The sequence below is a fragment of the Aricia agestis genome, chromosome 6 (genome assembly GCF_905147365.1).
Source record: "Aricia agestis chromosome 6, ilAriAges1.1, whole genome shotgun sequence".
Taxonomy (NCBI): Eukaryota; Metazoa; Arthropoda; class Insecta; order Lepidoptera; family Lycaenidae; genus Aricia; species Aricia agestis.
In genome coordinates this window covers 14,833,100-14,843,917 of record NC_056411.1, presented here as the reverse complement: position 1 = coordinate 14,843,917, position 10,818 = coordinate 14,833,100, and the positions used below count along the sequence as shown (strand labels likewise).

Sequence of the window (10,818 nt, the reverse complement as noted above, 5' to 3'; positions counted from 1 at the left end):
AGTATCGCCCATGGATGGACACTAACATTAGAGGAAGTACGCCGAGGCCTATGTCAGAAAAGATGTTACCTAATGCTCTCTTGAAGTATTTTTTCATTAGATACTTAAGTCACAGTATAGCAATATGACATATCCCTAAATATTGCTATACTGTGCTTAAGTAGTTAGTAAGTGTCAAAACCTTTACTAAGTAACAACCAATGAATAAGGAAACAGAGTAACAACTCAAGTAATCATTAAACGAACCTAAGTACGGCCACTGCGGCCGTCAGAACTAAGGGTGGGTTGCACCAACTTACTATAACTATAACTTTAACTACAATGCAAAATGTCAAATCTTTGGTTAAAGTTAAAAATGGACGCCATCAAGACGCCATATTTAACCATAACCATAGAGTTCGACAAGGCTTTAAATGCACGTGGCGAAATAAGGACTCATACAAAAACGCCATTTTTGACAGTTCTAAAGCCCAATGACTTTTTATATTTTCTGCGGACGATTTGTATGGTTGATTAGTTTATAAAATATAGGTAGGTCTCGGAGGTAGGTAACGCTTATTCAAAAGAAGACACAGGTAGGACATGAATAATTTATATAATACTATGTAAGGAAATACTTATGATATTAAGGGGTATGATACAATTTCGGTTTCGGCAGCTGGAGGTTGTTTTTGCGAGCGCGTAGGTGCCGTCGCTAGTATAAGGACGCGGACGGAGTCGGGAAGGCATGTTTCCTCATCGACCCGCGACGGACGGACAGGTGTGTTGTGTTGTGCGTGAATTAAAAAAAGTGTTGAGCTTGGAGGTAACGGCTAACGCAGCGGTATTAAGACGTGTTCGGTTTCTTTGGTTTGCGCGGTAGAATTGTCTCTAGGAGCTCTAGAGACTTTCTATCATTATTTTCTTGGATTAAGTAAATTTAAGTTTTCGTTTAAATAAAATAAGTACCTACAGTTTATTATCTGGCTTATCGTGATGAGAGGACAAGATTTTTAAAAAATTACTCTACGTTCGAAACTCTATCTACCGCGTGATCATAAAAGCTCTACCTATAGGCAACTTCTTGTAATGAATAGCTATTTAAGTATTGGTTACATTTTTACGTTTTGAAAGATGAACCAAAATATAAATTCGTAGGATTAGTTTTAATTCGTTTAACTCTTGCGGGAGACGATAATCGCTTTCCATCAGGCAATCCATTTGCTATTTCTTTTGCTATTTTTATATAATATTATTTAAAAAAAACTATGTAATTTCAATGTGAGTAGGTAAACTATTTTGTATTGCTTCTAATTTACTATTTCGTACGTGCGATGAGTCAACAGTCAACACTAGCTGTTGTTAAATTATGCACAGACAAGTGCCACTCATTGTAAGCGATTGTTTACCATCAGGGGCCCGATTCTCATACCTCGAACCTCCCCTTACTTACGCTTGACTATCAGCTTGACCACAGCCTGTAATCGAAGCGACATTGAGGTATGAGAATCGGGACTCTGTTGCCTACTAAGCAACCGACAGATAAGCGGAAATAGGAAGCAGAATAAGAAATATTGCTGTCTACAAAATATAATAACATTACGTACTCACCTAATTATTTCAAGACAGCATTTAAATATTTTTGTGCTGTACGTAATATAAAGACCTATAAATAATAAACGCGAACCCAAAGAACCTAGAACCTACGATCAATATTAATATCTAATAATAATAATTGGTTTGTGCAAAATAGTTCTACCACTACGTTACCTACATACTCGAGTACCTACTTGTCTAAGTGAACTTTTTGTGTGTTAACTTTGTAAAGCCTGAAAGTTGAACTCTACCTTAGGGAACGTACCCATACTACGTGGTTAATTTTTTTAAATTTTCGACCCTCTTAATTGGTCAGTTGTAATTTGTAGTAAACGTTTCCACTTCCTCTCAGATACGGTACTAATTTTTCGTTAAAAATTGCGTTTATATCGGCCTCTGGCACAGACCTATGAAACCTTTCATAGCTCATACTGCATACATGAGTTTCATAGGTCTGCAATGGCCAGTGGTCTGCTCACTAGGTAACGTGATCAAAAATTCATAAAATCGTTTTGTTTCAGATGGATAGGAGTATTTTATTTATAGCGTCTCTGACGCTTTTAGCTTTAGGATCTGGTGCTGATGGTGAGTATTTAAACACTGTGTTAATTATATTATTTAAAATTGTTTAGTAACTATGCTAAAAGAAATTGATTTGTGTTATGCCCGGCCCGGGCCGCACCTACGTAGTGCTTCGCGCTTAAAACGATACCATTGGACAATCTGCAGCGTGTATCGTTCAATGGTATCGTCTCATAAGTCATAGGCCATAGTACTCGGAAGATTTGTACGATAGACGCATGTGCGGCCGCGGCATTATAGAACCCTGACAAAATTTTGATTTGAAAACAGTTGAAAAAAGTAGAGAAAGGGGTACAGAGTACAGACATAAACCTATAATGCTAGTATATATATTGAGTCTATGGGTACAGAAGTGTAGAGAATAGAAATAATGTCAAAAAAGGGAGACAACTGACAGACTGCGCATAATGAGGGGTTAATTTTGATAAAATGACAAAATCACAAAATTTTGAAGCATGTTCATAAAGATCCACGATAGCAGCACCAACCGAAGCTACCTTCTAATTCGTCCAAAAGGCGATGGTGACGGTACGGTTTTGATGTTTGTTTGCAAACTGAATGTTGTTCGTTGTGACGACCACGCGGAACAGCTCCTACACATTAATCATCCTGTCACTGATCACTCGTCAGCTCATTCATATTCTATTGAGGCCTTAGGCCTTGCATTCTTGCGTTTACGTTTATGGGTCTCCCTTTTGAGTCACTGAATTTGTTAATTATTATCTCTACGTAGAGTTTTTGTGGAAGAGAAATTTTATTGCAGTATAGGTACTCAGATATTTTTATCTTCTACAGACTTATATCCATTTGGACTTCATTGTTGGTCAAGTGGCTTTAAGAATTATTATCAGACAAAGATTACAATATTGATTACAATCTTTAATAGTGTTTTTGTCTGCTTGTTGGGAAAGCTTTTAAAAAATCTTTTGATAATAATGATCAAAAGCTCGGAGTACTACTAGTATACTTTTGTTTCACGTGGTAGAGCCATGCTTCGGCACGAATGGGCCGGCTCGACCCTCCGGTCGATACCACGGGCTCACAGAAAACCGGCGTGAAACAGTGCTTGCGCTGTGTTTCGCCGAGTGAGTGAGTTTACCGGAGGCCCAAATCCCTACCCTTCCCTTCCCTATTCCCTTCCTTACCTCCCCTACCCTGTAATCCTATTCCCTCTTAAAAGGCCGGCAAAGCACCTGCACCTCTTCTGATGATGCGTGTCTCCATGGGCGACGGAAGTTGCTTTCCATCAGGTGACCCGTTTGCTCGTTTGCCCCCTTATTTCATAAAAAAGCAAGCATTTAAAAAACATGTCGATCGTGTCTCTAAAATACATTTTAATCATGCATCAATTTTCCTTTCTCTACCTTTACCTTGTTACAAGCACTTGGTGACTTTATAGCAATGTTTATGCGTAATTAATGAATAAATAATAAACTGAATTGTATGCTGAATTATTAGCCCATTCATCTTCTGGAGTCCATCGTGTAAGGACAAGGACAGCCGTGGGTGTGGTCCCCGTATAAGGCTGTTGCCAAGGTCTCGTTATGTAAATTCCCTTGTATTATGTATATTATACAATACATATTATGGATTATTATGTGATTTATTATTCTCAAATCATAAGTTTTTATCGCGAACTGAGTTATGTACTTAAATTACAATAGTGATTTTATTTATTGGTTCTTTATAGTTAGGTACTGATTTAACAGGAAAGGGGTTAGTTTGAATTCTAGTTCATTTTATAATATTATATTGTAAGTACCATCGAGGAAATTGATTCCTATGTAGTTGACGGATCACGGACCTACGTCATGTGGTCGGCTTATGTCAATTCGATGCTAGCTGCTGTGATCGGTCGGATGGGTTTGACTTAACGCGACCAAATTACTTAGGTCCGTCATCTGCCTAGGAATCAACTTCTCTGATAGTACATAGTTACATACCTACAAACAGTCCTAGCATTTGTGCTTACATAAGCAGATAGAGCTAAATATCAATTTCACCTTACTTCGGTAAGAGCAGGCTCTCACACGAGACTTGTTTCTTAAACCGAATTAAATATGACATCACCTTTACCTGTAAGGTTAAATTAGTCACCCGCTTGATACATATCGCCAAAACAGAGGCCGACGCGGATAGTCGGAACAAATTAAAGCCTTATTCGGAAAGTACGGGTAAAGATTTGACATCATCCGGTAAAAGTTAATGGTAATGAGGACTTCTTTGAATCCGTCTCAAATTAAATTGACCTCTCGAACTTAATTTAAATAAATGTTAAGTTTAAGAGGTTTATTTTATTTGAGATTTTGTAGAGCTACTGCCAGTCAACATCAGCTAATATTTTTTATTTCGTGGTTTAATAGTCGTCGTGCTCTCGTCATTTTCATAACTTATATATACTACTCAATAAATAATAGTTGACTTAGCTGAATTCCAAGGCATCGTCGAAAAATGTTAGGGGAATGCAGAGTATCTTTTTTCAACCCCTCTTTTTCTCAGCCCTTGCCTCCGATTTCACAGAACTTACGAGGGGAGCATAGTGAATAGAGATCAACGAAAATATTTTCGAAATCGATCATCATATTGTGTCTATTTCCTGTAAGGAAATAAGACGGGGGCCTTATTACACGTAGACAGTAGGTCTATGGTAGACTTATTATAGGTAGAGTAGAGAGCACAAATCTACGAAAGTATATTATAAGAATATAACACCATGTCTCCTACTTTCCAGCTCAGCGCTACTACAACTACTACCCGCGGGGCTATGCAGGCCGCAACCTCTACGAGAACGGCCGCTCGATCTCCGACGAGACGGTGACGTGCGGCCCGCACACGTGCGGTGTGGGCGCGCACTGCACGCACGGCTCCGTGCGGCCCGTCTGCGCGTGCCTGCCCGGGTACTCCGGCGACCCGCTGTCCCAGTGCGTCAGGATCGAGTGTGTTGGTGAGTAACAAAGACCTAAGCCACAACAGCAAAGAGAGATCACGTGTTTTGGATTGCGTTGAATTGCCTTGTGGCGTCGCATTCTAGAAACAACCATTATATTTTTACCATGCGACGTCGCAACGCAATAAGTTGGATTGGATGCCCAAAATGCTGTAAGTTCGATCTACATCAGAACCACGGAATTAGAACTGACAACTTTTGCTTTCTGACAAAAAGTTATGTTACTGCAACGAACTCTTACTTACCCAGTTACCATCCTTAAAATGGTTACGAAAACAGGCGCGGTCCCAAACGAGATTTTATGGAGAGTTACGAATAGTCATATAACCACTTACCACAATACCTACCTGTGTCGAAATAAAAGACTTTCTAAGTACCTTATTGCCTAGATTTTGGTGTTTAAATATCCCCTATGAATACTACTTAGGACCGCGTATACGCAAAAAAATTAGATTTATACACGAAATTATAATGTCGTCTATGTATAACAGACAACAGCGAGTGCCGCGCCCACCAGTCGTGCGTGAACCAGCACTGCATCAACCCCTGCGAGGGTGCCTGCGGAGTCAACGCCAACTGTGATGTAAGTTGACCGAAGCACCTCTTGGTCAAACTTTACTATGATCTAATAGAGTCTGCGACGGCCAGACCTTCCTGAGTTTAGAAAAAGCTGAAAGGTTATCCGTTTGTGAGGGTGTCTAGCAGTGGGAAGCAGCTGTTAAAAATGTCCGGCACTGAAAGACGAGATTCCTCCACTTACCGCGACGAATATAAGCTATGAAATTGATCTTTACTCTTTCTCAAAGGTCAGGCAGACCTTCAGAACTGGATACCTCCTAAAGTAACCGCGACCGAAACTTCATAGTTGCCGGCCGTTCTTACCTCTGTTGTCACAAACAGGTAAACTTTCAGCTTTCCTGAACTGGGGAAGGTCTGGCCGTCGCAGGCTCTTAGTCCATAAATGACCTGGGGGGTAAGCCAAAATCTTTTCGTTTTCGCTTCGTTATAGAATCGCCGATGAAAATGTATGGAATTGACATAAGCGTTCGTTAATATGACGTTGACGTTCGACTCGTCTAATGTCAATTCCATACATTTTGATCGGTAATTCTATAACGAAGCGAAAACGAAAAAGTTACGGCTAAATGGCCTGATAATATTATCTATAGTTTATCTATGACCCACTATTGCTTGTACCCCTATAACGGCATCTAAAGGTTGTTTTTTTCTGCAGGTGCGTCAACACGTCCCCGTGTGCTCTTGTCCTACAGGGTACACCGGCAATCCTTTCACAGCCTGCAGAATTGCTGACCCAGGTAAGCTTTACTTCTGTTTTCCACTTGAAGAGTTTAGTCCGAAAAGTTGTTAAAGTCGTAAGTCCAAATGGACTTTTATCGAACTTTATATTAGGAAAAGTCATAATTTAACAGTACATGACACACATACCTACCTACTATCAGAGAAATTGATTTACAGGCAGATGGGGACCTACGTAATTTGGTCGCGTTATGTCAAACCCAGCCGGCAGATCACATTTAACATTGAATTGACATGATTCGACCAAATGACGGTGGGTCCTCGATTATCGGTCAGACCTGTATTTGAACTTTACTAAAAACATTGTCCATTGTAGAGGAAGCATGCCACCCATCCCCGTGCGGCGCCAACACTCAGTGCCGCGTCGCCAACAACCAGGCCATCTGCACCTGCTTGCCCGGATACTTAGTAAGTGATCCACAATAATTATAATTAAAAACTATTAAATACGAAAATGTACTCAAGTTTTAATAAATATTAAATATCCTTGATAAAAAATTTGTGAATGTTAAGTATGCCCGATGCCTTGGTTTGGAACCGTTATTGTAACCTTACTCAGTATAATACAAAATATATGAAGTTACTTCACCTAAAGTGACTAAGGGCCTGTTTCATCACTTACTGATAAGTTCCGGAGGCTATCCACAACTAATCTGACAGATAAATTATGGAGTATCTCTCAGATAAATTATGGATAGCCGATGCGACACATTACCACTTACTGATAAAGTGTCGGATAGGCTATACTATACATAACTTATCTGACGGATACTCCACATTTTAGGGCCTGTTTCACCGCTTCCTGATAAGGCTATCTACCAATTAACTTGACAGATCAAGTATGGAGAATCTGTCAAAAAAGTTGTGATTATTAGGCACTTTATCAGAAAGTGGCAAAACAGCCCCTAAAAATCCAAAATTCTATTCTCTCCTCGTTCACAGGGTAGCCCGCTCTCCGGCTGCCGCCACGAGTGCGACTCGGACAGCGACTGCGGCTCGCAGCAGTCGTGCCGCGACTTCAAGTGCGTCAGCCCCTGCAGCGACTGCGGCGTCAACGCCGACTGCGAGACCGTTGCCGCCCACCGCGCCGTCTGCAAGTGCCCACGAGTATGTTTGATTTTCAATGTATTTGTTGTGAAAGCCTTAAAACCTATTATAATGCCTGAGGCTTCATGGTGCACCTGATCTTCGATAATTTAATATTTTCTGGGCATCTTGTCATAGCTTGTTAGTTTACTTTTTTACGGCATTTAAAATATATTTTTACCGTTTTACCTAAAGATTTATCCTACTTGAGGAATACAGATTTTCAACGAAGCCTGTATCGTAATGGAAAACATTACGATGTAGGTATGTATGTTTCATGAAAGATTTTAAATAAATATTTACCTTTATATTAAATCCTCTTCAACAGTCGTCTTGTTTTGCTGTGGATATTACATTAATTTTATTATTATTCTTTCTCAGGGCTACCACGGTGACCCGTACAGGATCTGTACCGCCGAGTGCACCTCCGACAGCGAGTGCCCGAGCTACAAGCCGGCGTGCGTGTACAACGCGTGCATCAACCCCTGCACCAACGCGTGCGGAGTCAACGCCGACTGCAACCTCCGCGGGCTGACCCCCGTCTGCTCCTGCCCCAAGACCCACACCGGAGACCCCTTCACCTTCTGCAGACTCTTCGAGGCCCGTGAGTAACTTTTTTGCTTAACTACGATTAGTTTTGATAGTACTCATTATAGGCAACGTAGTGGAGTACTAAAGTTCAAATCACAATTAATGTCCTTGTTAACCAGATTACAAAATTTTTATACACTAACCTTACGTTGTAAGTCGACCCAAAGCAACAGATTTATTACAACAACCAAATGTATTATGAAAAAGTAGAGACTATGAGCAACAGATTTATTACAACAACCCAATGTATTATGAAAAAGTAGAGACTATGAATTCTTTAAAAACCGAGTCAATTGACATCAATAAAGAGGACAAAACAAATTATATCGGGTAACTGCCAATTTAAGTTCATACTGAAGTCTGAAGGCGAGACCGCACTGTGTCGCTTCAGTGCAGTGTAGTTACACCTAGCCATACTACCTATGACCTCAGAAACATTAGTTATGTTCTAGGCACTTCCAATTATACATAGACTAACACTATCATACAAAATTTCGTATATAGGGAAAGCAAGCTATTTATAGAGGGCGTTAATCACGATTTTGGCTATAATGAGTATAATTATTCCTCTATGGTTCTAGGTGACCTCTGCGAGCCCAACCCTTGCGGCGCGAACGCCAAGTGCACGCCCGGCCACGACCGCACCGGCGCCGAGCGGCCCGTCTGCACTTGTCCCGCCGGATACCGCGGCAACGCCCTCGTCGCCTGCGAGAAGGTAATTGATGAGCAAATTGCTGTGGAGGTTTGGGTCCAATTTCATCAACGACTGTTAAAGTTAATGCTCGAATTAGTTTCACGTTTCCTCTTTCATTTTTCATATGAATGAAAGATAAGCCATAATATTTTTTACAAGCTGTTAACACTAACAGACGTTGGTGAAATTGGGCCTTAGTATTTGTATAGGGTAACGCACACATTTAAGATAACTCAAGAATACGCATATCGGTACATTGCAATTTTATGGTGATACATTAGTTTCAGCTATTTGTTGTTATTGACTTTCCAGCTTCCTTGAGTGATCTTAAAGTTGTACACGGTCTGGTATTAAGGTTATTGTGGCCATTTGCAACACACGTCGCCACCAATATCACAGGGAACCGCTCTACTAGTAGTTCATTCTTACCTAAGTATAAATAATGATGCAAGTCAAGCAAACACAGAACTAAACTAAATGTATTCAAAACCAGCTGGAGTTTTATGTCAACGCGAACATTGTTGGTCACCAATCCCAGCTAAAACTAATTCTGAAATAATTCCAGGGTGAATGCGAGCTGGACTCCCAGTGTCCGGACCACCTGGCGTGCGTGGGCTACTCGTGCACCGACCCCTGTCTTGGCAACACCCAGTGCGGCTCCGGCGCCGTCTGCGTCGCCCGCCGACACATCGCCGTCTGCACTTGTCCTGGAGGTAAATATGGCGTCTTGTTTTAAGTTGTAGGTGTAAGTACATAATATTTTTATTTATCTACTTTATATTAAAGTGATACTACGATTGCAATGTAAGATAGGTTGGAAACATGCTGAGTTGGGTGGTTAATGAATTTATTGGTGGACGTTGAATGGGTTGAGTTCACCTACTGCGAAAATAGCGATGCGATGTTTCTCATTATTTTAGGTAGTTCTATAATTATATTTAACGCTGGTTTTTATCAGGCTACTGGATGGCACTAAATCAACTCATTCCCATGTGCGCAGGAATCCAAACTCAAGTGCAACAAAAGGTTTATTCAATGCTTAGTAAAAGCGTAGTAGGTATTGAATTTACCATGGGAGGGTAGAGCCCGTAGAAGGTAGTTTGATATGACAATAGTAATCGACTTACTCCGTAGTCGAATAGTAATTTAAAAACCGTAAAATATGTAATAATTAGGTAGTAATTATTAGGACATTGAATTAGTATCGGCACAGCCACCTAGTAGCTCCATATCATGCATATTAGACAGCTGACGCTTTAGAGGAGAAGCTGAATATAACTACCCCAAATTAATGGTTTCATATTATGCTTTCAGATCACCGCGGAGACGCGCTAGTGAACTGCTACCAGCCTCACTCCGAGGCGGTGTCGACCCGCTACTACAGGTACAAACGTAACGGAAACTTCACCGTAGACGACGCCCCGGCGCCATCTGTCGATCTCAGCGAGAAACCGACCGAGCAAACCGACAAATCTGAGGAGAAACCTAAGGAAAAACCTGAGGAAAAAACCGAAACGACAGCTGCCAAAAAAGAATAAATTATTCCGTTAAACTTGCCTAACAATCAGTGATTTGCCGATTAACTGTAAATTAGATGTAATGGAAACAAACTAAAATAAATTATAATTTAACAACTTTGTATTTTTTTAAGAATCTGAGCCAGGGCGATTTTGGTAATTGGTGTCATGAGGATATGGTTACGCACACGAATTTGTATTAAAAGAAAACGTACCTATAACTAATTTTTTCGATTTGTTTGCAATACAATATTTTTACAACTAAAAATTATTAATTTTTTATTCTTTATAAATACCTAGCTTATAAAAAAAAAATCTGATTTGCCCCCCCCCTCCTTAGACCTGGACTCCTTTTTGAAAATCGGTTAAAGATGGATTAATTATGACAATATCATGTTCATGAGTTTTATTTAACTTAATCATGTCAATGGCCAATCAACGATGTGCAGATAAGACTGATTGGCAACAAAAACATCTGGGTATATCGATAGCCGCATAAAGTTAATATG

General features: G+C 40.3%; 1 protein-coding gene across 1 annotated transcript; it reads left to right on the top strand.

The window, feature by feature from the left end:
- The first annotated feature begins 671 nt into the window (after nucleotides 1-671).
- Nucleotides 672-10,419, top strand: LOC121728315 (neurogenic locus notch homolog protein 4). Its single transcript, XM_042116469.1, has 11 exons — nucleotides 672-760; nucleotides 2,097-2,160; nucleotides 4,889-5,101; nucleotides 5,596-5,687; nucleotides 6,339-6,420; nucleotides 6,738-6,829; nucleotides 7,364-7,528; nucleotides 7,889-8,111; nucleotides 8,680-8,813; nucleotides 9,358-9,505; nucleotides 10,107-10,419. Exons 1-11 carry the CDS (start codon nucleotides 728-730, stop codon nucleotides 10,328-10,330), a joined length of 1,470 nt encoding a protein of 489 aa, XP_041972403.1. The 5' UTR covers nucleotides 672-727; the 3' UTR covers nucleotides 10,331-10,419.
- Nucleotides 10,420-10,818: the final 399 nt, after the last annotated feature.